General features: G+C 44.1%; 1 protein-coding gene across 2 annotated transcripts in view; it reads left to right on the forward strand.

The window, feature by feature from the left end:
- The window catches only part of TOPBP1 (DNA topoisomerase II binding protein 1), a 204258-nt gene that overhangs the window by 49267 nt on the left and 128766 nt on the right, over nucleotides 1-26225 (forward strand). For both annotated transcript variants that reach the window (XR_013624186.1, XM_078782464.1), the window contains exons 11-13: nucleotides 599-1163; nucleotides 1698-1870; nucleotides 13548-13762. Coding sequence is in view for 1 of the 2 variants with exons in the window: in XM_078782464.1 (XP_078638590.1) it covers nucleotides 599-1163; nucleotides 1698-1870; nucleotides 13548-13762 (953 nt within the window). In the remaining variant the exon portion in view is untranslated. The remainder of the gene's footprint in view (nucleotides 1-598; nucleotides 1164-1697; nucleotides 1871-13547; nucleotides 13763-26225) is intronic.

The raw sequence follows: 26225 nt of genomic DNA on the forward strand, positions 1-26225 counted from the left end.
AAAACAACATGGTCAATAAATAAAGGAGATGAGGACATGGGAAGCGAACCAGACTAAAAATGGCATAGAGACCTGATTAGCACGCCTAACCTGTATGGTAACAGTTTCCACAGCCATCCTTGACACTGTCCTAACACGGACACGGGCAGACTCAGTCAGGAACACAAAACGAACAGGAGAGCTGACAGTGTGCGTAGGTGTGTCCATGTCATCTGCCCTAAAATTGTTCTGCCCAAATACTCTTTAAGACCAAGGATACCCTGGATTTTAGTCTCGTTTCCATTGTTGCATCTTTCCTTGTGTGCGCGTGCACATACACACACGCACACACACACACACACCACAGATGAATTGAGCGAAGGTGTTACATCCCGAGTAAAGGAACTAACTGGAATGAAGAGGAAATGACAAGAGTTATCGGTTAATTTTCTGGACAAATGGCATCTGAATGTTTCTCCACAATAACAGCATGGCTGGCTGCTAAGTTGAATGAAAGGTTTTGAAATAAATAGAATTGAAAATAAGTTGCAATGCTGTTTCAAAAGTTACCACCTGTATGACTCAAAATAAAGGCCTGTTTTTGTTTCTGCATTTTCAGACCCAACGTGGTGACAGTCAAGTGGTTAATTGACTGCTTCATGCAAGGCAAGCTGCTGCCTGTAGACGATTACCTGCATCCAGATTACACTCAGCTCGATGACACGTCTTTGCCAGATTCAGCCATTCGACAAACGAATACTAACTCCACAGAGCAGGAACAAAACACATTGATTAGGTGTTTTGATCCCAATAATGCCGAAAGGAATGCTGGAACAAGTGGGACAGCAGCACAGTTGCGAACAAATGAGGCATTGCTCATGGAATACATGGAGCCGAGTGAGGTAGCTGGTGTTGTCGATAAAATCTCAAACGTCCTCAGTCGGCACTCTCCATTTTTCCAGGCCGGTGAGAATACAACAGGCACGGGTTTGTTTTTGCACAAGAGCTTTAAACTTGTTGGGTTCTCTGTGAAGGACGGAGCAGACCTGGCCTCACTTGTAGAGGAGCATGGGGGAAAGACTTTACCTCTTGACAGCCGTGGGATTGCAGATTTCACCATCGTTCCTCTCTTGGGATGTGGAGACAGAAGCACTGTGGTTGAGGTTGTTACAAACACCTGGCTGGTGAGTTATCTATCTGCCATTCGTAATGTTTGTCTTAAGGACATACGATGATCATTTGAAATTGGTAATACTCTAGAAGCTGTTAATCTGATAGTTGTTTGATAAACTTAAAATCCTTTTGGTTATTCAAATTTAGCAAATACTACCATCACGATGGATGAAAGACTTGGTCGCAGAAATGTTTTTGTTTAAACTTTGCTATTGCTTGATCATCAATTTCACCTTGCTTCGCAATCTTTCATGCATGTCCTGTGTGTACATTAAAACTTTAAAGTACGTGGGATAAAATTATACCATGGGCTGTCCAATCTTCATTCAAAATTTATTCTTTATTTCAGAATCAATACTTCTCATGGATATTATCAATCACAAACTGTTCATGCTCCGATTTTTCAATTTTTCATTTTCCGCATTTTTGGTAATTCGCTGGTTCTTCTTCATTCCTATGCAGTACAAGGTTGTCATTGCATTCATGAGAGCAAATTATTTATCAAACTCCTTTAATCCTGATCCCATTCTCTGTTCTACATGCAGTGTGCTTGTGTGGAAGAGAAGAGGCTACTAGATGTGGGCTCTTCTCCACTCTTCTCACCAGTGCTGGTGGCAGAAGGTAGCCTACCTCTCGCATATTGTGTTCTGTCCATCAGCCAGTTTGTCGGTGTGGAGCGGGATGCACTCGTCTGCCTGGCCAATGCACTTGGAGCCAAGTAGGTAGAGCAATGGCAGCAGCTTGTCGTTTTCTTATCTCAATAAATCTGAGGCCCATGGAAGAGTTGAGCAATAACTGATTCAGTGATTGTATATTGACATTTTACGGATGCGGAATAGTTGAAAATGGACTAACAAGCGAGAAAGTGTGCTTCAATCTCCTGTATCGCAAAGAATGACCATGGAAGCAGCAATACCTGTCCACACTGGAGAGCTGCATTGAGTTGTACTGTATATTAAGGTCTTGTATATCCTAAGGTGCAGAGAAATGGCAAGCCCGTTGTTCTGCTTCGTGTTTGCAGATGTACAATAAAAATATGGTTAAGTGATTTTTGACGGTCAAGGAGCTCTTAAAACAGCAACTTTACCATAAATTGGTCACATAAATGTATTATAGATTTTATCATACATTTTCTCTACAGAAACAGAAAGTGAGAGGTTGAAATTTGTCATTGTTGTGTTTTTTGTTATTAATCTATATAATATTCTATATAATATATATAATCTATATAATCTATAGAATAGGTACACCATATCCCTGCGCATCGTAAGAGCGTGACCAAGGGTTGGCGTCAGGAAGGGCATCCGGCCATAAAAACATTGCCTCAAACAGGGAACCATGATTGTCATGGGGCCCGCAAGGCTAACCCCCGCTCTAGCGGGGAAAATGGCCTTAAAACGATCATTCATTCATTCATTCATTCAATCTATATAATATTCTCCATAGGTGAATCTGTCTGTCTGTGATATGTCTGTCCGGGGGGTGTGGCTACACCCGGTCTGGGAGGGGCTTCAAAAGCAAATCACCACCATTTTGTTTACTTGCATAGCTTTGAGGCCTCTTTTGTGAGGCCCACGGTGGCTTGCTCTCTCTCACAGTTTTATTTTAACTCTAATTCGATATCTCATTTTATTTTTCACAGTCGCTAATATGGTTTTAGACTCGGTTGCAAAAAACGGGAATAAAATTCGATTAAAGTTACCGTTTATAAAACGAAATGCATTTTCAAAGGCCTGTCACATAAAGGCCATTCATTGATTTTCCCTTTCTTTATTATCGAGGCTTTATCTCGACTCTAATTCACCATCACAGTCGCTGGGATGGTTCAAGTCTCAGTTTCAGCTAAAGTTGAGAAAATTGGTGACATGTATTCCAACAGCCGTTTTGAATGTGTTGACTGGTTGGATGAGATGTGGGCACGGGGAAGGAGAGAGGGGAAGGAGAGAGGAGAAGGAGAGAGGGGAAGGAGAGAGGGGAAGGGGAGGAGATAACGTTCCCAGGACTTAGTTATTTATATTATTACTTGGTAAAAGCACAGCGACTGAATACTGAAGTTCGGGATCAAACTGAAGCCTAATTATATTTTTTTCATATTCCTGGGGCGTATATACTGAGTTTGTTTAAAGCGATTCAACTCTTTTCCAACCATGGAATTAAACAATACAGTACTTCAAAAATGTACATAATAATGTAAGCTAACTATGGAATACAATATTTATTAATAACGTTTGGTTTTAATCTATTTTTACTTTATATAGCCAAAACTTTTCGATACATTCAAGTTTAAAAATGAAAAAGAGTCATGGGCTCCATAGGCCTACGATCGGCCACTGATGTGCATTTTAAGACTGAGTCAACACGTCTTCGATCATAAATTACTTTTTGAAGAAACAAAGGTACATTTTGATTACAACTCAAGCAAAGGAAACCAGGTAATGCCTGTTTAGTTCGGAGCGATTATACACCGGCCAAAGAAGATGCGTTTCATAGCTTCAGGAAATAAAATCGTTTTCGCACAAGTTTCCGTGTGTGTGTGTGTGTGTGTGTGACCCACTCTCCCGTGTGTGTGTGTGACCCACTCTCCCGTGTGTGTGTGTGACCCACTCCCGTGTGTGTGTGTGTGTGTGTGTGTGTGTGTGTGTGTGTGTGTGTGTGTGTGTGTGTGTGTGTGTGTGTGTGTGATCCAGTGCCCCCGTGTGTGACCCACTTCCCCGTGTGTGTGACCCACTCCCCCATCTGTGTGACCCACTCCCCCGTGTGTGTGATCCACTCCCCCATCTGTGTGACCCACTCCCCTGTGGGTGATCCACTCCACGGTGCAGTGTATGTGATGTGGGAGAGATGGGGGTGGGAAAGAAGAGGATTTGAGCTCTTGAAGTCACATTTTACATGAGATGTAATTACACATTTCAAACTGTATTTCCCATGTGCACGCATATGCATTCACATGTTACCAGAAGTAAACATAAGGTGTAGATTACATCATTTGTGGATCTGATAAATTGCCAGTAACCATTTTGTAAAATGGAATGTGCAGCATCTAAATGAAGATGTCCAAATGTCACACACGTCCATGCCCGTGGGATTCCCACGGGTGACCCCACTCGTATTATTATTATTATTCCACGTGAATTTTCAGTTACCTTTTCATTCCAGGTGAATTGTGCAATTGGGAGCTATACTCGGTGATGGTGGCTTCAGTTTTGAATTTTCAACAGGGTGTCCCTTAAATAGGTACCAATTTTTATTTGTTGATTACAACAAGCATGCACAACTTTCCAGTTGAATATGGAACAGTTAGATTAATGGTTGAAGTTTTGTGTCACGCGCAACATGTCCACCTTCTCTTTGAATACCGTACACACCTGGAGACGTTGAAGGAAATTGGATGCTGCCTTCCCTGTTTAGGTGTTGTTGTCAATGTCCCCTTTTCTATGAACTTTTGGAATGTATGTAATGGTTTTGTGTGTTCAATTGCACCTCCAAAAGTAAAGTTGGTATTCTCTCTGTACCACCACAACACTTTCATAAACTTCCATCCATTCTGCTATTTCACGCCGTTCCTGCAAAGTCAGGAACCCCGCCATTGTGCATTCTGAAAAAAGAAAAGGAAAAACCAACATTAATCGACGGAGAAGGTGATGGACATGTTGAATACTAAACAAAACTTCAAACATTATTTGAACTGTTCCATATAAGTTTCAACTGTAAAGTTATGTATGCTTGATCTATTCAATGAACTACATGGTATTCATAGAATACTTACCCTGCGCAGTCTTGAGAAGGACTTGGTGCAAGTCAACTCTTCTGTTTTTTTAGGTTTGTTTTTTTTGATCCAATATGGCTGCCAGACCAGTGACTGATGATGTCACTTTTATCAAACTATATTTCCCATGGGTAGTTAATCAATTAGTTAAATATTTGCATTGATTGGATTTGTGTGTGGACGTCGGTGGCTCCATTATGACTGGCTCCATTATGACGTCATAAAATCGACAAGTACACAACTTCATCCGATCAAGATGAAATTTATTGAGTGTCATCTGAGGATAAATTGGTGTAGAAAACAAATTAAGGATAACGTCATCGGTCACGTGTCTTGGCCGCCATATTTGTTTTGACACAAAAGCCTTAAAAAACACTAAAGCACATCCTGGTGAGGGTCTGCGATCTCTGATTGCTCTTTCCTGTTTTCCATGTAGAGGTTTCGGAGATAAACACTACCGGTCAAAAGTTTTAGAACACCTCAATTTTTCCAGTTTTTATTGAAATTTAAGCAATTCAAGTCCAGTGAATAACCTGAAATGGTACAAAGGTAAGCATTAAACTGCTCGAGGTTAAAAAAAGAAGAAGTTTAGGTCAGCAAAAATGGGAAAATAATGTAAATTGTACAGTTACTGAAAATTGTAAAAAAGGCATTCTTCAGGGAACAAGTAATGGGTTAACAACTTACAGCTGTTCTGCAGCAATGTAAGTAAATTAAGCCTTGAAAGTTGATGCAAACAATTCCTACAGGTGTCCCAACCTCTGCTGACTACTTGATTACAAACCCCCTGTCTTTATAAAAGCAGTATTGGAACAGACTTGTTACACCCTCTGAAGCATTATTTGGACAATATTGCACTGCAAGAAGTAGTATATTGGAAACTGGAGGAAACTCTGACAGGAAGAGGTCTGGCAGACCCAAAGCCACAACAGAATCAGAAGACAAGTTTCTGAGAGTCAACAGCTTGCGTTATAGGCGGCTCACAGGACAACAGCTTCAAGCACAGCTTAACGCGGTCGAAGTGAGACTTGCTTACTGGTCGAAGTAAGCAAGTCTCAGTTTCAACTGTGAAGAGAAGACTTCGAGCTGCAGGTTTGACAGGTCGAGTGGCAGTAAGAAAGCCATTGCTAAGATGGCAAAATAAGAAAAAGAGGCTTGCCTGGGTCATGAAGCACCACCAGTGGACTACTGAATACTGGAAGAAGGTTTTTTAATGGACCGATGAATCAAAATTTGAAATCTTTGGTTCATCACGCAGCGTTTTTTTATGCCGTCGAGTAGGCGAAAGGATGGTTCCTCAGTGTGATACCAACTGTCAAACATGGAGGAGGAAGCATGATGGTATGGGGCTCTTTTGCTGGATCCAGAGTCGGCGACTTGCACAGAGTGACTGGCACCCTGAACCTAAAGGGCCGCCACAGCATTTTGCAGCGCCATGCAATACCCTCTGGTATATGCCTAGTTGGTCAGGGGTTCATCCTACAGCAAGATAATGACCCTAAACACACCTCGAGGCTATGTCAAAACTATCTTCGAGGAAAAGAACAAGACGGTAGGCTTCAAATCATGGAATGGCCAGCACAGTCTCCAGAATTTAACCCCATCGAGCTGGTTTGGGATGAACTGGACAGAAGGGTGAAAGCAAAGCAACCTGCAAGTGCAACACATTTGTGGGAACTTCTGCAACAGTGTTGGGAAGCACTTCCCGAACAATATTTGATTTCCATTGTAGAAAGAATGCTTCGAGTGTGTTCAGTGGTGATATCTGCAAAAGGTGGCAACTTTGCTGAGTCAAAAATTTAAATTAAATTTTGTTAAACAAAATGGTTCTATGATTTCTTTTTTATCTCCAATTGTTTATTTGTTCTCTGCTTAATTTCAGAGTACATTGAGACATTAAACTGCGTAAATTTCAATAATAACTGGAAAAATTGAGGTGTTCTAAAATTTTTGACCAGTAGTGTAGAGGTGCAAAGTTTTTCGTTTTTTCCAAGATGGGGCCTGTACTACGTGACCTATGATGTCATAATTATCATTTAAAAAATTATACAGGAGGAGGCGCTCCTATGGTGAAGATTTAGTGTAAGACAAAAAAAATTCATTACTTATCGAATCGAGCGTTGTATTTGTCGAATTATGACATCATAATGAAGGCACCAATGACATCATAATTAACATATCTTATTCCCTATGGGGAGTACTTGACAATGAGCCATGTTTCAATTTTTTCCATAGGGGGGAAAAGTTTTTTGTTTTTTTCAAGATGGTGCCTTTACCGCTGAACTCTGATGTCATAATTATCATTAAAATATTCTACAAGAGGCGGTGCTCCAATGGTGAAACTTTTGTGTCAATTGGTCCAAGAATTGCAGAGAAAAAAATTCATACTGATCGAATCAAGCGTTGTACTTGCCGAATTATGACGTCACTATTACGGTACTGATGACATCATCATTAACATATTGTTACAGTTTTCGCACGACCCTCCTGCCCTTACCAAGGGGAGATTAAGCCCCTTGTTCTTTTTGGGCCGTCGCAACCGAGAGACTTGAATCGCCCCTCCCGGGCAGATGCAGGGTAGGGTTCCAGGACAATTCTCGCACGTACCTAAATACCTACGCCGCTGCGGAAGCGGGGATCAAGCCTCGCATGAGCCACGCGTAATTTGGGTACGTCCAAGCAGATGACGTACCACGTGGTCCGTGCAGATCTCTGGTATTGGAACCCGATTAGAGCAGTTTTATTCGTACCACGCTTAGTCAATAGATGGAAGGGACGAGGCGGTCGAATAAAAGGAAGAACACAGGTTTAATAATTATTTACACGATTATGTACAAGGATCGGTAGAAAGCAGAGACACAGAGCAGTTTTATACAGTCGTAACTTAAATCCCAGACACGGGCCCGATCACACTCACAGGGGGAAATGAAGAAAGGATGATGTTCACGTGCTGAACGCGCCGACTTGGTCGTCCAGGAACGGCTTCGCCCGGCGTTGCTCTCCCCGGTCACAGCACGTCCCTCGATGAAGGCAAGCAGGCGGCGGGAGGGATCCTTGCAGCGCGTCTCTCGAACAAAGGGCAGAGCAGGCAGGCGGGAAAATGTACGCGTCTTTCGCCCAGCTTGGCGGTTTCTCACAGCGCGATTAATTAACGGCGTGCTTTCGCTCGCGTAACTCGATAGAGAGGATCCGCTCAACCGAGCGTTTAACTTGTAAGAGCGCCTTATAATTTGGTTCATGCGCGTCTTCTCTCTCTCTTTGAACTCTTGAACCCTTTCTCTTCTCTTTGGTTCAGCGCACTTCCCTCAGAACTTGGTTCAGCTCACCTCTCCGCAGAACTGCTGTGGGGGGCTTCGCGCAACGGGTTATATTGCCAACCCCCTTAGCTCGCTCGAATGTTCCAAAAACACGCCTTCGGACGCAGTGCTAAGCCACTCCCTTGAGCCCTGATTGGCGGCTCGTGTTTACCGTCACTCCCACTCTCCCTGCTCCACCTTCCTTCGGCCTGGATCGACTTGCCAGGCCCGACCTCGTGTTATTTCGCGCCAAAAGCCAAAGTATCGAGGCAGCATAAGGCATTGGAGGGAAACCTAACTCTCATTATTCTACTCAACGCAAGACTAACACAGGAAAAGGACTATGCTTACATTTACTAAGAAATAACAACTATCGCGAGGCTATGTGTTGTAGAGTGACTAAATAGTCTAGTAGGAAGACTAGGTCCCCCTGCACCCCCCGGAGATATACTTCTAATCAGTGTTTCTAGATTGGACAAAATGTGTAGAAAATGACTAGCTATGGCCCCAAGCTGAAAAAATGTCCCACATACCATTTTTATGCAAATTACTGCTGCCATTATCAAAAAAAGACTAGGTCCCCCTGCACCCCCCCGGAGATATACTTGTAATCAGTGTTTCTAGATTGGAAAAAATGTGTAGAAAATGACTAGCTATGGCCCCAAGCTGAAAAAATGTCCCACATACCATTTTTATGCAAATTACTGCTGCCATTATCAAAAAAACGATTTTTGACATATCTCAGCCAATATTGCAGATAATTGAAAAATGAAGGTGTCTAGACCCATGTTTTGAAGGGCATAGATCATGATAGAACTATTCATAACATGATTACATGTGTCTATGGTATACTAGTATGCTAATTAGTGCTTTATTTACAAAATAATCACAGTTTTACGAAATAATAGACTCATATTAAGGTCCGTCTACACAGACGTTAACACAAAGTTTTATTTTTCTAAATACCCTGTGAAATTCACCGAATGCCCTGTGAAACCTGGGATTCTTCTCCAGCTTTTTCAAGGGCCCGACTTTTCCCTTCCCTTTGAAGGCACTGGTGCAGTCTTCTCCGCTGAACACATAGTACCCCAGGAGAGTGGCACAGTAGTCCTCTCCCAGGGATTCTGCCAGCTCAGAGACGTTGACAAGTTGGCGATGCTTCCCTGACCCTGTATCCAGGTACACCGTCAGCTTGATGTTGTGGGCATGGTGGAGCAGGATCAGGAGGATGTCTGTGTCCGGTGTTCTGACTACAGCGTTCTTGTATCCGATGGTAGCAGCATGATGGAGGTACAGAACCACCCTGGTATCAGTCTCTTCCTGGTTGCTGTAGATCGTGGGGAGTTCACGTACCTCGACCTGAAACACAAAAAGGCACCGCATTTCAATCACCAGTCACTGCCAGTTTCAGTATATCTCCGGGGGGTGCAGGGGGACCTAGTCTTTTTTTGATAATGGCAGCAGTAATTTGCATAAAAATGGTATGTGGGACATTTTTTCAGCTTGGGGCCATAGCTAGTCATTTTCTACACATTTTTTCTAATCTAGAAACACTGATTAGAAGTATATCTCCGGGGGGTGCAGGGGGACCTAGTCTTTTTTTGATAATGGCAGCAGTAATTTGCATAAAAATGGTATGTGGGACATTTTTTCAGCTTGGGGCCATAGCTAGTCATTTTCTACACATTTTTTCCAATCTAGAAACACTGATTAGAAGTATATCTCCGGGGGGTGCAGGGGGACCTAGTCTTCCTACTAGACTAAAACTATGAGGGGGAAATTAACCTTTATTGTACAAACTCAAAACCGCAACAATATCTTATTCGTGAGTGCAGGGTAACTCGAGAGTTGATAAACACCTTACCCCTCACAGTTTTCAAGCTTCCAGTGTATAATTCATTTGAAATAAGGTGATGATTTTAAAGGTCATGTAAAAACAAATTCGGAAGTTTTCCACCATTGAAGCAGTATTTTACGCCACCTTGTATAATATTTCCCTGTACTGCAACATTGAAGGTTTCTGGAAGCAATAAGAAGGTGATTTGTGTTCTACCGTGTTCAAGTCTACAATTCAATCTAAATAAAATAAGATTGTAAAAGTCGGATAAATAAATGAGAATTCTGTAAGTGGACTGCTGTTGATGCAGTGTCTTTTACACCACCCTATCCGACACGTTCCATTAGTTCTTTGTGCCTATTGTTTGTGTCCTTTATAACGTCCTTAAAAACAGTAAGTTTCCTGTTTGGAATGATATTCAATTTTCTTTGAATGCTAGACAAACTAGAGGTTCCAGGGAACCTGAACTCAACTGGTCTATATCAATATGGTTAGAATATGCATAATAGAACCACAAACTATATAGTTTATATGTGCTAAAGAGGTACAGTAACGTTGAAGGTATCTCATGTTTAAACAGGAAACTAGGAAAATTTGAGTTTTAAGTGAGGCATGAAAAGTAAAACTACAATTACTTTTCTCAGATTTCAGACTTGAATTTATTTAGAAAGACTTGGTCCAGACTTGGTCTTGGTCTTGGTTGAAAAGTTTCAGCCTTCTAGCTACATTAGGAAGTACCAGATTGACAAAAATTGATTTTTCAATAGGGCTGCCCTGCCTCGCCCATTTTTGGGGGTGAAACGCCCAAATGCAATCCCGAAACTAGTTTATGTCTTAAAGATGCTACATAACAAGTTTCATCAAATTTAATCAATATTTGTGACTTTTAGAGCGTAGACGTCGAATTGTTTACAGACGACAGACAGACAGACAGACAGACGACAGACGGACGACGGCCGACAGACACTGGGTGTCGACAAAAACTCAGCTGGACATAGTCCAGTTGAGTTAAAATCCGACTATAGAAATAATCTCTCTCCTCTATGCATGGAATTCAGAGCCAAAGTACTGCTAAACTACAGGTTTGTTTTCCAATTCATGTTCCGATCATGTTCTAGATATAACATTCAATTGAAATATGTTGTTCCTCAATCATAATCTGATCAGATGGACAGACGGAAGTGAACCGATTGCTTAGCCCTGCTTTCACTTCGCCTGTGCGGAATAAAAATGGGTTGACATATATCTGTTTAAGAAACCCTTTAGATCTTCCCAACTACGACTGGTGTTCAGTCACCAAAATGAACACCAAACTGATGATATAAATATTTTTCATGCATGTGAAACAACCTTTCTCAAGGTCATTGAATTGTTGAAATGGCAGATGTGGCAACATTTGGCTGTTAAAGAAATGTTTGTTTGAAGCAAAGAACAATGGGAGCTGTGATTATTTGCAGGGGTGTCATTAACCCCCTGAATGTACTGGAGTTTTGTGTAGAACAACTGCTGTGGGGTAAAAAAGTCAAATACCAAAAATGTGCAATTACGGACACATTTTTCAATATTTTCAATGAAACTTTGTATATACGAGTATACTCAACATTGGGGAATGCATGAAATATGTAACGATTTTTTAAATTTGACCCCCAATTCATGCCCTAAGGGGTTGGGACTTAGGGTCACCTGGGTCAAAACAGAAAAACTTTAAACTCAAAATTTGATATTGTGTCATTCCTGGTGGAACTTTTTGCCATTTTAAAACTTTACTTGAGGTGTGAAGCGTGGGGATTTGTGATGGCGCGCCTTCGACTTCACTCTAGTTTGTCGCCTTCGACTTCGCTCTAGTTTGTTACCTTTGACTTTGCTCTAGTTTGTTTATTTCTGTGCCTGAAAAATAATGTCGCGTGATTGCCCTCGGTTAATACCGTGGGATCGCGGATGGCCAAAGAAACTTTAATGGAGGCGTTTATTCAATGATGGATTTGACTAGGCAGCACGGGAGGAAGAAGGAAGAAGAAGAAGTGGCGAGAGCTCTTACCTGTAGCGATCTCACCGGCAGCTCCGATCCTGTAGGAAATGAACTCAAACGAACACGGGGGTAAAATGTACAAAAATAAACAGGTTTATTTTACGGAACCCGATACAAAGGAAACGCGACGGAAGAACTAATTCTAAATTGGGACGTCCCCACACAGATTTCAAATACGAGACAAAGGGAAAATGAGTAAAATAAATGTCTCGTCGTGTATTTGTGAATGCGAGCTTGTCTGTGTCTGGCAGTGTTGCGTCGGGTCGATGCTCAAGCGCGTCGTCCGACGCAGCTCCGGTTGGCGTGAACTGCCTGGTCCTTGGCGCGGAGCGGCCCTCAGCGCGCCCGCTTGTCAGCGCTCCAACACAGGCCCCGCACATCGTTCGTCGTTCGCACACCAACGCAAGGCAGATAATCGACAGAGTTCCTTCTCTCCACCGTCTTTGGAACGGCTCATTCCTCCACCAGGTCCGGAGCAAGGGAAAGCCCACCACGAAGGGACAGTCACGAGCAAGAGGCCAAGGGAAGAGCGCGAGGGAAGAGAGAGCGAAAAGCCAGCCAGCGAAGAGACAGCCAAGAGCCCAAAAATGCCAGTGAGCGAGTCTTTTTGTCACTCGCGGTGTGACGTTAACCGTCCTCTCTCCCAACCAGTGCCTCGTTTCTTTGTGGTCTTTCGCGCCTTCTGACGTCACCGGCGCTTGTCCTCCAATCAGCGACCTGCTTCTAAGTAGTCATTTTACGCCTTCCGCACTGATTGGCCGAATGTTCACGCCTTCCGCACTGATTGGCCGAGGTGTCAACGGTCGGTGGCCAATCAGTGTGCTGCTTCCTTCCACCTTCCTTTCACCAATCAGTGGCCATCTTCTTACCCCAACCAATCAAACGTTCTCCTGGGCAAGGCTATTGCTTGTTGGTTCTTCCAAAGTCATTGTGGCGGCGGGGAAATTATTAAATGTGTGGTGCGCTAATGGGCCTATCTAATGTCTATGGGATGTATTGCCATTAGGGACACTGGGATGCTCACCGAGGGAACGACACACCAGGGAATTTTACCCATCATCCCTGTACTAATTAGCATGCCCCGCCCCCTCGTGGCGGGGACAAAGATACAAGCTTAATCCGACATTCGGGCTACAGAACTTATTTCATCTAGATTTCCTAACACGACAGTCAAGCACCTACCTATGCAGATCTACCTGATCTAGATATTCCTCTACCCCTAATTCATAACAATAAGATCATAATTTGCAATATCCTTGTTTCAAAACGACCTACCATTGAAAAATAGGAACACTAGTGAGAGTGCGAGGGACATCTAGTTGTATTGTTATCACAATGCTGATATTTTAAATTCAAAGAAATGGCTGAGCCCATGCCTGTGCTTTAATGTTTTTAGACCTTTTTTGTTGTGGCTGTACTGTTTAAATGACACCTAAAAACCTGATTGACTAATTTTATCGTTTTCAGAGTGCAGGAGTTTTTTGTACGGAAAGCAAATCCCCAGAAGCAAATGCTGGCGAGCACTCACCTTCTCGTAAGTGAGCCAAACGGTTCCAAATACGAGGCTGCTGTCAAGTGGGGCTTACCGACGGTTGGCCGCAGCTGGTTGCTTGAGTCTGCGCGTACAGGCTGCAAAGCGGATGAGAAGAAACATTCTATCTGCGCGAATCCACACAATGATTGTAAGCAATGGTTGCTATCCACATTTTCTTGGTTTAAAGTGCTTTACTTGGATTATGACACTATACTGGTGGGACCTTTTTTTGATGGTGTGTGGGTAGTGTTGGCATCAGCTCATTTGTCGACCCTGAATAGGTTCTCTGTCCATATTGTTCCAGACAACTTTGTCTTGTTATCTATTCGGCACATCTGAATGAATGGACAAGACCTCTGGTAGATTGGGTTGGGGGTCGTAGGGACGGGGAGGGAGTTGATGAAAATGGAAAGATTTTGGTATATTAATAATACAGCATGAGATGGAATAATATTTTTTATTTTTTATTTTATATACATAGTTATACATAGATACATATTATATATACAAATATACATCGTATACAGTCACGTGAAAAAGTATGTACACCTCATGTAAAGTTTTGACTTTTCAACATATTTCAACATACAGCTATTTGATCCTCATTTCAACAATATTGATAGATAAAGGTGATATAACACATCAAATATCATGAAACATTTACATTTTGTAGTACTTACTTTTTCCACATGCGAAATTTGCATTTATGTTCATTTAAATGATACAATGGACTACAAAATGTAAATGTTTCATGATATTTGTTATATTATATCACCTTTATCTATCAGTATTGTTGAAAAGAAGATCAAATAGCGGTATGTTGAAATATGTTGAAAAAGTCAAAACTTTACATGGGGTGTACTTACTTTTTCACGTGACTATATACATATATAGTTTTACATATATGTATAATTGTATATAGTTATACATACAGTGCATTCAGAAAGTATTCAGACCCTTCACTTTTTTCACATTTTGTTATGTTGCAGCCTTATGCTGAAATCGTTTAAATTCATTTTTTACCTCATCAATCTACACTCAATACCCCATAATGACAGAGAAAACAGGATTTTAGAAAGTTTTGCAAATTTATTAAAAAGAAAAAACTGAAATATTGCATTGACATAAGTATTCATACCCTTTGCTATGACACTTGAAATTTAGCACAGGTTTTTTTTTTTTTTTTTTTGTTGTATACATAATCGACGCTCGTGAAAGAGCTAACATTTATCACACAAACAAATCAAACAGACAAAGAACCAAAGTATATAAAAAGGGGAGCGGTAGACAAGATGGGGAGAGAAGGGGAAGCACATAAACACAACATTTGTGAGGGACATCGGGAATGTGTGTGGGGGGGGGGGGGGGGGGGGAGGCGGCATTGGAAGGGGGGTGGTGGTAGGAGAAGTATAAACACAAGGACACCAAGGACTTCAAGGAAGTAAGCTGGTATTTCAAAAAAGAGGATTTGGGGTGAAATTAGCAGGGGGTTGAAAAGATCAAGGTTTTGGATGGGGGAAGATAAGAGATGGTGGTGAACAGCTGTTTTAAAGACCTGGAGGGAGGAGTGGGATTGAAGGGAGTGGGGGAGTTTGTTCCAGAGGCGGGAGAAAAGAGGAATGAAAGAGTGAAGGTGAGCAGAGAGTCTTGATTTTGGCAGTTTAACCAGAAGAGGGTTGCAGGCAGATCTTGTGCGACCTTTAGGAATATTTGAGGGACAGAGCCCAGAGAGAGCTGGAGGAGCAAGGCTGGAGAGGAGTCAGTAGAAGACAGAAAGACCACCAACCTGCCTGCGGTGAGTAAGTGAAAGGCCCTCGGAGGTAGCTTCATCACGGGAGATTCCAATGATTCTGAACGCTTTGGTTTCAACAGCATGAAGACGAGCTAGGTGTGAGGCAGGAGCACCAGCCCAGAGGGTAGAGCAGTATTCCATTGAGCTGCGGATGAAAGCGTTGCATGTGGTGAGGAGCTCAGGTGTGCCAAGGAAGGACTTCGCACGACGGAGGATGCCCAGTTGGCGACTGGCTTTAGAGGCCAGATTTGAAATGTGGTTTTCCCAGCAAAGATCATGGCAGATAGTGAGACCCAAAAGCTTGAGTGACAGAACTTCTTGGAGAGGATTATTCAGAAAGTGGATGGGAGGGTTGTCCAGTCGGTCTTTTCGGAGAGACATCATAAGAGTGTGAGATTTGTCAGGAAAAAAAAGAAAAAAAGGTGCCTCCCATTTCTCTTGATCATCTTTGAGATGTTTCTACACTTTGATTGGAGTCCACCTGTGGTAAATTCAATTGATTGGACATGATTTGGAAAGGCACACACCTGTCTATATAAGGTCTCACAGCTGACGATGCATATCAGAGCAAAAACCAAGCCATGAGGTCGAAGGAACTGCCTGCAGAGCTCAGAGACAGGATTGTGTCAAGGGACAGATCTGGCGAAGCCTACAAAAAAAAATCTCTGCTGCATTGAAGGTTCCCAAGAGCACAGTGGCCTCCATAATTCTTAAATGGAGGAAGTTTGGAACAACCAGGACTCTTCCTAGAGCTGACCGCCCGGCCAAACTGCGCAATCAGGGGAGAAGGGCCCTGGTAAGAGCGGTGACCAAGAACCCGATGGTCACTCTGGCTGAGCTCCAGAGATCCTGTTTGGAGATGGGAGAAACTTCCAGAAGGACAGCCGTCACTGCAACACTCCACCGATCTGGGCTTTATGGCAGAGTGGCCAGACGGAAGCCAAACAGTTCAATCTTGGTTTCATCAGACCACAGAATCTTGTTTCTCACAGTCTGAGAGTCCTTCAGGTGCTTTTTTGCAAACTCCAAGCGGGCTTTCATGTGTCTTTCACTGAGGAGAGGCTTCCGTCTGGCCACTCTGCCATAAAGTCCAGATCGGTGGAGTGTTGCAGTGATGGTTGTCCTTCTGGAAGTTTCTCCCATCTCCACTCAGGATCTCTGGATACAGGATCGAGGCTCGTGAAAGAGCTAACATTTATCACACAAAAAATCAAACAGACACACAAAACATATAATAAGGGGAGCGGTAGACAAGATGGGGAGAGAAGGGGAAGCACACAAACACAACATTTGAGTGCAGGGACATTGGGAGATCTGTGGGAGGGAGAGGGCTTGGGGGGCGGAGGCGTTTGAAGGGCGGGGGGGGGGGGGGTGTGGGAGAAGTATAAATCACAAGGACACTGCAAGGACTTCCAGGAAAGAAGTCGGTATTTCAAAAAGGTCGGGCCTTGGGTGAAATTAGCGGGGGTAGAAAAGATCAAGGTTTTGGATGGGAGAAGATAAGAGATGGTGGTGAACAGCTGTTTTAAAGACCTGGAGGGAGAAAAGTGGAATGAAGGAGTGAAGGTGAGCAGAGAGTCTTGATTTTGGCAGTTTAACCATAAGAGGGTTGCAGGCAGATCTTGTGCGACCTGTAGGAATATTTGGGGAACAGAGCTCAGAGAGAGCTGGGGGAGCAAGGCCGGAGAGGAGTTGGTAGAAGACAGAAAGACCACCAACCTGCATGCGGTGAGTAAGTGAAAGGCCCTCGGAGTTTGCTTCATCGCGGGAGATTCCAATGATTCTGAAAGCTTTGGTTTCAACAGCGTGAAGCCGAGCTAGGTGTGAGGCAGGAGCACCGGCACAGAGGAAGAACCACCTTTAGAGGCCATTTCCCCCCGCAAGGCAGGGGTTTAAAAAAATGGCCTCTAAAGGTGGTTCTTCCTCTGGGCCGGTGCTCCTGCCTCACACCTAGCTCGGCTTCACGCTGTTGAAGCCAGGAGCACCGGCCCAGAGGGGAGAACAGTATTCCATTGAGCTGCGGATGAAAGCCTTGTATGTGGTGAGGAGCTCAGGTGTGCCAAGGAAGGACTTCTCACGACGGAGGATGCCCATTGCCCAGTCAGCGACTGCCTTTTGGGCTTTGACAAAAGTGTACAGTAAAACCTCAACTTAACGGATTTTGGATCTTATGCACAAAATTTTCGGTGCCGTTTCACCTTCAACTTCAATAATCACATAAAGCTACAGTCACTTGAAAAAGTAAGTACACCCCATGTAAAGTTTTGACTTTTTCAACACATTTCAACATACAGCTATTTGATCTTCATTTCAACTATATTGAGAGATGAAGGTGATATAATATAACAAATATCATGAAACATTTACATTTTGTAGTCCATTGTATAACTTAAATAAACATAAATGAAAATTTCGCATGTGGAAAAAGTAAGTACACCCCTACATTTATAACTACTTCAAATACCTAAAATTAGAATCAGGTGCACCAGCTCAGGTGCAAATGATTAGAACATCATTAGAGAGGATCTTGGAGTAACCTGTCTTATTTAAACCTCAGACATTTAGTTTGGTTTGCTCTTTGTTGTTGAAGTGTGTGGTGTCACCAAGCCTAGATCAAAAGAGCTCTGAGGCCTTCAGAAAGAAGGTTACAGATGCCGACTAGTCTGGGAAGGGATTTCAAAAGATCTCCAAACAATTTGAAATCGATCATTCGACTGTCCGGAAGATCATCTACAAGTGGAGAAGATTCCAAACAACTGCCAACTTGTTCAGGCCAGGCCGCCCCAGCAAGTTCAGCCCGAGAGCAGACCGCAAGATGCTGAAAGAAGTCTCGAAGAACCCCAGAATGTCATCACGGGACCTACAGGTAGCTCTTGCCACTGTTTATGTCAAAGTGCACGAGTCTACCATGAGGAAGAGGCTGCACAAATTTGATCTACATGGGAGGTGTGCCAGGAGGAAACCTTTGCTGTCCAGAAAGAACATCAGGGCAAGACTAAAGTTTGCCAATGAACACCTTGGCAAAGACCAGCACTTCTGGAACAATGTGCTCTGCACAGATGAGTCAAAGGTAGAGCTATTTGGCCACAGTACCAGAAGACATGTTTGGCGAAAACCAAAGACAACATTTGACCACAAGAACCTGATACCAACTGTAAAGCATGGTGGTGGAAATATTGTGGTTTGGGGCAGCTATGCTGCATCAGGGCCTGGGCAGTTCACCATCATAGAATCCACGATGAATTCTTCATTGTACCAGAGGGTGCTTGAGGATAATGTGAGGCCATCTGTCGGAAGAGTTGAAGCTCAACCGAAGGTGGACCTTGCAACATGACAATGACCATAAACATTCCAGTAAATCCACCAAGGAATGGCTGAAAAGAAAGAAATGGAGGGTTCTGGAATGGCAAAGTCAAAGCCCGGATCTAAATCCCATCGAGATGTTGTGGGGGGATTTGAAACGAGCTGTGCATGCAAGAAACCCCTCAAACATCGCACAGCTGAAAGAATTCTGCATGGAGGAGTGGGAAAAATTTTCTCCCAGTCGATGTCAGAGACTGATAGACAGTTATGAGAAACGGCTATTTGAGGTTGTTACTGCCAAAGGGGGCAATACCACCTATTGGAGCCAAGGGTGTACTTACTTTTTCCACATGCGAAATTTGCATTTATGTTTATTTAAATCATACAATGGACTACAAAATGTAAAAAAAATTATTTTTTTTTATTTTTTTTGTATACTGAATCGAGGCTCGTGAAAGAGCTGACATTTACTTCACAAACAAATCAACCAGACAAACAAAATATATAAAAAGAGGGAGCGGAAGACAAGAGAATGGGAAGCACACAAACACTTGAGAGCACACAACATTTGAGAGCAGGGAGATGTGTGGGAGGGAGAGGGCTCGGGGGGAGGAGGCGTGGGAAGGGGTGGGGGGGGGGGGGGGGGTGGGGGGGTGGGGGGTGTGAGAAGTATAAAACACAAGGACACCAAGGACTTCCAGGTCAGAAGTTGGTATTTCAAAAAGTGGAATTGGGGTGAAATTATCGGGGATAGAAAAGATCAAGGTTTTGGATGGGGGAAGATAAGAGATGGTGGTGAACAGCTGTTTTAAAGACCTGGAGAGTGGAGTGGGATTGAAGAGAGTGAGGGAGTTTGGTCCAGAGGCGGGAGAAAAGAGGAATGAAGGAGCGAAGGTGAGCAGAGAGTCTTGATTTTGGCAGTTTAACCATAAGAGGGTTGCAGGCAGATCTTGTGCGACCTGTAGGAATATTTGCGGGACAGAGCCCAGAGAGAGCTGGGGGGGCAAGGCCAGAGAGGAGTCGGTAGAAGACGGAAAGACCACCAACCTGCCTGCGGTGAGTGAGTGAAAGGCCCTTGGAGTTAGCTTCATCGCGGGAGATTCCAATGATTCTGAATGCTTTGCTTTCAACAGCGTGAAGACGAGCTAGGTGTGAGGCAGGAGCACCAGCCCAGAGGGGAGAGCAGTATTCCATTGAGCTGCGGATGAAAGCCTTGTACGTGGTGAGGAGCTCAGGTGTGCCAAGGAAGGACTTCGCACGACGGAGGATGCCCAGTCGGCGACTGGCTTTGGAGGCCAGATTTGAAATGTGGTTTTCCCAGGAAAGATCATGGCAGATAGTGAGACCCAAAAGTTTGAGTGACAGAACTTCTTGGAGAGGATTATTCAGAAAGTAGATGGGAGGGTTGTCCAGTCGGTCTTTTCGGAGAGACATTGTAAGAGTGTGAGATTTGTCTCATGATATTGTCTCTGTTTGTCTCATGTCTCTGTCATCATGATCTCTCATGATCATCATGTCATCATGATCTCATCTCTCATGTCTCATCTCTCTCATGTTTGTCTCATGTCATGTCTCATGTTTGATATTGTCTCATGTCTCTGTTTCATGATATTTGTTATCTTAATTATATCACCTTTATCCATCAATATTGTTGAAATGAAGATCAAATAGCTGTATGTTGAAATATGTTGAAAAAGTCAAAACTTTACATGGGGTGTACTTACTTTTTCACGTGACTGTATATAGATATATGTACTGTCGAGTAAAACCTCGTAAATTCTGCTGATTCACCTTCACCTCAACCTTCTTCTAAGAGGTCACAGGAGCATTCACCTCCTCAGCCTCTTGGCTCTTACTCAGCATAAAAGTATTCTGCCTCATCACTATCAATCACGGCAAAACCCTCTACTCTTCAGTCAACCACAAATATTGAGTACAGCAAAGCGTATACGTGTATTCATTTTTATTTCATGCTTGTTTTCTTTTGTTTATTTCTTCTTTGAATGTTTTTATGACATACATGTACCGTATAGCATAATGTCCGTTATGTCATCAAGTCGGGCGTTTATTACCATTCAAAAATAACCATTCAATTAAACGGACTTTCGGCAATAATGGACCTCCCCTCCCCCCTATTAGTCGTTGAATCTCGGATTTACTGTATGTATTTAATTTTTCTAACTTGTACTTCTTTGATTTACCTTTACATTATTTCTTTGTAAGCCATGAATAATGTTTCAGCTCGTTCAAAGTGACGAGGCAGAGTATAAGAGTTTTGTGGTCACAGAGAGCTCAAACAAGACTTTGGACTGTGAACTCTGCGAAAAGTTCGTGCAAACTGTTATAGGAATGCTTGTTCAAAGGTGATGCGCTGCTCATTCGTTTTTTGTTTACATCATTCAGTCAGCTGGTTATGAGCACATCTTTAACAACCTACCATGTGTGTAATAGCTTGTTTTAGGGTGCTGTTGTCTTTTATGACTATCGTGAGGGACAACATGAAATACTTTTACAATGTTTAAACTTTGTTATCTATCTTTAACTGTTTTTTTCCAACAGGATGGTGCAGAGGTAGCGCACTTACCTTTGAGCTGTCTCGCCAATTTTCTAACTGACTAAAAACCTTCACATTGGTGTTTTGCAGGCAGAACGTTGCATCACAGTGTGCAGTCCCTCAGTTGGATGTTAAACCTGGGTGTTCTGTCTGCCAGCAATTAATTGGTGGATGTGAAAGATCTTGTGGTATCCTTCGTGAAGCGTAAGCGAGTTAATCAATGGCATGCTGGCTAAATTCCAAATTCCTGCCACTTTCAGTCGAACGTTAGGCCTGACCAGCCGTTTCGTTTAAAAAAACTTGCCCCAAAAACTTTCCTAAATGGACCCTACAATAATATTGGAACAGTGGAAGTCATAGTGGTAGTTGTAGTTGTGCGTGTGTTTTTAACTCAACTGGACTACTGTCAAGTTGAGTTCATCACATACTGAACCCTCCGGCGTCCGTTGTCGTCGTCTGTCGTCTGTCGTCCGTTAACTTTTCGACGTTAACACTCCAGCGTCCACAAATATCAACGGATTCTGATCAAACTTGACATGCAGCATCCTTACCCCAAGGACCAGGTTGGTATTACATTTCAGCCCGATCCGTTGAAAAAATGGCGGACTTAGGCGACCATATTTTTTTTGGTCATGAAAACGACGTTAACACTCTAGCGTCCACAAATATTAACAGATTTTGATCAAACTTAGAATGTTTAACCCTTACCTCACAAGGTAGGTTGCTATTGCATTCCAACCCGATCTGTCACAAAATGGCCACCATAGGCCGCCATATTGTTTTCAGCTCCGAAACGACGTTAAGACTTTAACGTCCACAAATATTTATGGATTTTGATCAAACTTTAAAGTTGTCCAGTCAGTTCAGTTGAGTTCTGCTTCCCTGGAAGCTCTAGTTTTATTATATTGTGCTAATAAATGGAATCGTCACAAAAGCATTGCTCCTTTGCAGTTTTGATGTATCAAGTTGCGTAATCCTCACCACAAAGGGAGAAATAACGAAATGAAGTGGAGCAGGAAATGGAGTATGCCATTGGACTGGAATGAATGACTGTCAGTTACGTTGCTAACACAATCTGCAACTAGAATGGCACTCAGTAGAGAGCATACATCTGCCTGGTTGGCCGTATCACTCAATGGTGAAGAATCACTTTTTAAAAATTCTAGTAGCCGGATCCGAATCCGGATCTTCACCAAAATCTAATCATTTCGTCCTTGTGACATACGCTACATCTCTGCCAAATTTCGTCCGAATCCGTCCCCAATTTTGTGAGATATCTTGTTCACGGACAGACAAACGGACAGACAGGGATGAAAACATAACCTCCATCCACCTTTGGTCGCGGGGGTAATGAAACGATAGTTTAAAATCCCAAATTTTGTAGTATGGTCTTCTTGTGTAAAAATGCTCTGCTCTCAATTATATTTTTATTTTGACGTGTATGCTTATATTTTGACATGTCAATCTAGGCCTAGTAATTATCATCACAGAGGTTTACCTTTTTGTCTTTGATAATACAAATGGATACAGAATACGATAAAGCTGTGACTCACTGAACACAAGAGGGTAGCAAAGGCACACACGTTTTAATGAGTGCAGCGACAGTTGTGGCAGGTGGTGATTCACATTTGTGCAGAACTCGGTTATCCAAAACATTTTCATTGATGATTTAGTTACATTCCAGCACCAAAATGCATTGTCCACGAGGACCTGCATTTCTTAAAGCTAAGCTCATCATCCCATTGATTGGCAGCCATCCCATAAGAAATGCACCTTTATCCAGTTATTTTCTTGAATGTTAACATGTTTATCATTTCGTCTTTAAATAGATATAGACAGTATTATATATATATATATATATATATTGTTGCGGATATGGGATTTGGCCTCCATCCATATCCGCTTGTAAATATTCCCCTATTTCCTCAATACTTCCCAACTATCCCCAATCCCCCATTCCCTAGTCCCATTGTCTGTAAACAACACTCTGTAGCCCCGACCTTCCCCTTTTTCCCCCATTAAATGTCGTGCCCAGGTTCACCGCATCTCACGTAGACAACTATAGGACATCTTGCTAGTTATTCTTAGTCTATGTCAGTTAAGGACTCGTTTCCATTAATTCTGACTCTTCGTTGCACCAGAATGTGATTGTATGGCACCAGTAGTAAGTTTAGGACCTCCCCATACCTCCCCGCATCTCTTCCCCATGAAACAACAACACCAACAACAACAACAGCGGCGCGGGGAGTGTGCGTCCTCACTCCGGCTTGGTTAGCCGCCATTGACCATGTGCTCCGACCACGCAGGGGCTCACTGTCAGCTCCTCGTCAAGGGCGGAGCCCGGTAACCCCCCGCACCCAATAAGAAGCGGCGGACCGATTCCATCTGGGGCGGAGCTAACGAGCCGAGGGCGTGTCACTCCCCGCTGGACAAGCGCAGGAAGACGGAGGTGACGTCAGATGCGCCTCAGCTACGAAGGAGAAAGGACGTCACCTCCTAGCGCTGAGAGATACCTCCCGCCTCTCTGGACCGGACCGGGTCGATTCTGCCCCTGAGCCAAGGTGCACCTTGAGCCATCGACTACCTGCCCCTCCTTGCCATCAATCCCTGTGTGAGTCAGCCTTGTCCCGTTTGTCTGTGGTCTGTCGGGGCTAAGATAAGACCGTGTATAAGTGCCCACCTTTCAGTGCTGTACCTCTTGTCCCGTGTAATCTAAACGTTCTGCATATCCCATATTATATCCTCCTCCGGAGGTCTTGAGAACTGTACCCCTGGTGTCGTGTCATTTAACCCAGCCGTTGTGTCCTTTCCTTCATTGATCTAGCGTAGCGCGATTCGGCCAACGTTCGAGTATAATCGGGTAACTTGTGCGAACACGGCGGCCATTCCGCTCGGCCCAGCATAACATCTTAATAAGTCGTGTCCGTAACAATTGGTGTCGGGAAGTGGGATCGGTCCCGGAGCGCGTTTCACGCGCTCGAAATTATAACGGCGAAATTTGATTGTGTTTTACAAAAAAAATAAAAACCCGAATTTTGAAAGTCGCGCTATGGCAAATCAAGACGGCTGGGTTCCGGTAGAGGAGAGTGAGGCAGGGTCGATCCAGGACCAAATTGAGGGACATGAGGAGAGCGAAGCAGTGAGGGTAGCAGGGTCGCAAAATGGCGTCCTTGCGCACGAGGTTGCGGGCGCGCAAAATGGCGCCTCGCACATGGCTACGGCGGCCGCACCCGCTGCACAAGTGGGAGGGATGGCCCAAATGCAGGCCCTCATGGAGCAATTTATGGCGCAAATGCAGGCGTCCCTCAAACTGCAGAGTGAGCAATTGGGGGTAATGGGGAACCGGATGGAGGCTCAGAGTGAGCAAATGGGGGCAATGAGGGACGAATTGGGGGGCGACATGGGGGCCAATAGCCAACGGTTAGAACAAAGGATGGGGGCCCAGATCGGAGGGTTAGGGAGTAGAATAGAGGGATTAGACAATAGATTAGGGGAAATACAGGAGGGGTTAATGGGGGTAGAAAACAGAATGGCCGCTCAAGAGAATCAAATGGAAGGGATGCAAAAGGGGTTAGAGGGGTTAGAAAACAGTATGGAAGGCAAATTGAGGGACATGAGGGACCAAGCGGAAAGGGAAGTTAACCAAATGGGGCAGCAGATAGAGGGGGTCAGAATGGGGGTAGAAACCAAACTGGATGCTCACAGGGAGGAAATGGAGCAGATGAGGGTGGCATCTGGGCAGGAGATGCAAGTGATGGGAGAAGAGATCAGAAGAGGTGTGAGTGAGGAGGTCGGAGGAGTGCGCGAGGAGGTGAGGCACTGTAAGGAGCGCATGGAGAAGGAGGTGAGAAAGGGGACTGTAAAATTGCAAGGTGGTATAGAGGAGTTGACGCTGGGAGTAGAACAACTGACAGTGGGACAAAAGGAGTTGGGGGACCAGGTAAAGAAGAACACAGCGGTAATAGAGGGTTTAAAATCGACACAGAAGGAGATGAAAAAGGACGTAGGGGTAATTAAAAAAGAGTGTCAGACGGTACATGAGGACCTGACGAGGAAAATGAACAAAGTGGTAGAGGTGATGGAGGTTAAAGAGCGGGAGGTGCGGGAGCACATAGAAAAAAATAAAGTGGAGTTAGAGGAAGAACTTAAAGGGGCGCACGAGGAGATGAAGGAGGTGAAGCAGAAATTAGAAGAAGTGGAAGAAGGGGTGAGCGAAATTAAGAAGCGACGGAGAGAGGATAAGAAAGAGATAAAGGAGGAAGTAAAAGAATTGGTCCAAAGTCTGTGTTCGGATCGTGATGATGTGCTCATTAACCGGATGAGGGATTCGCAGGTGATGGAGGAGAAGCGAAGAGAAAGAGGACCCGGTGTAAGTGGTGACCAATATGGTCGTGCGTATGATGCGCCAGGTGATTTAATAAGCTTGGGGGTCGAGATAGACCCGGATGTTCGTGAGAGGCCAAGAGTGAGGTGTATGGCTGGTCCGGAGGTTATGGAACGAGAGGTGCGAGGTGTGGGTGAGCAAGGTTGTGGTGGTATGGAATGGGTAGCGGGTTGCGGAGGTGTGACCCATGCATCGACACCAACAGGGGTAGTTGTTGGAGGGACCGGGGAGGCACGAGAGCCCCTTGGGGGTAATGTACTGTGGGGGCCCGGCCGGTTCGGCCCCGCGCTGACCCCGCAAGGGGCGACGCACGGGGTCCGGCAGGCGGGCAACGACTCGCATACGAGGTGGTCCCACAAGGTCCCACTCGCGCCGTATGACGGCAAGAGTGATCTACGCGCGTACCTGGCGCAGTTTGACTGTGTGTGTAAGAGCAACGGTTGGGGTGAGGACGAAGGTGGAGTACACCTGGTGGCCGCATTGCGCGGCGCGGCGGCGGAGGTGCTGACGGCATTACCAGCGGGTACTCTCACCCTGCCAGTCCTCCGCGACGCCCTAATTAATCGATTCGGCATTGA

This window comes from Myxine glutinosa, chromosome 7 (assembly GCF_964187855.1).
Source record: "Myxine glutinosa chromosome 7, kmMyxGlut1.1, whole genome shotgun sequence".
NCBI lineage: Eukaryota > Metazoa > Chordata > Myxini > Myxiniformes > Myxinidae > Myxine > Myxine glutinosa.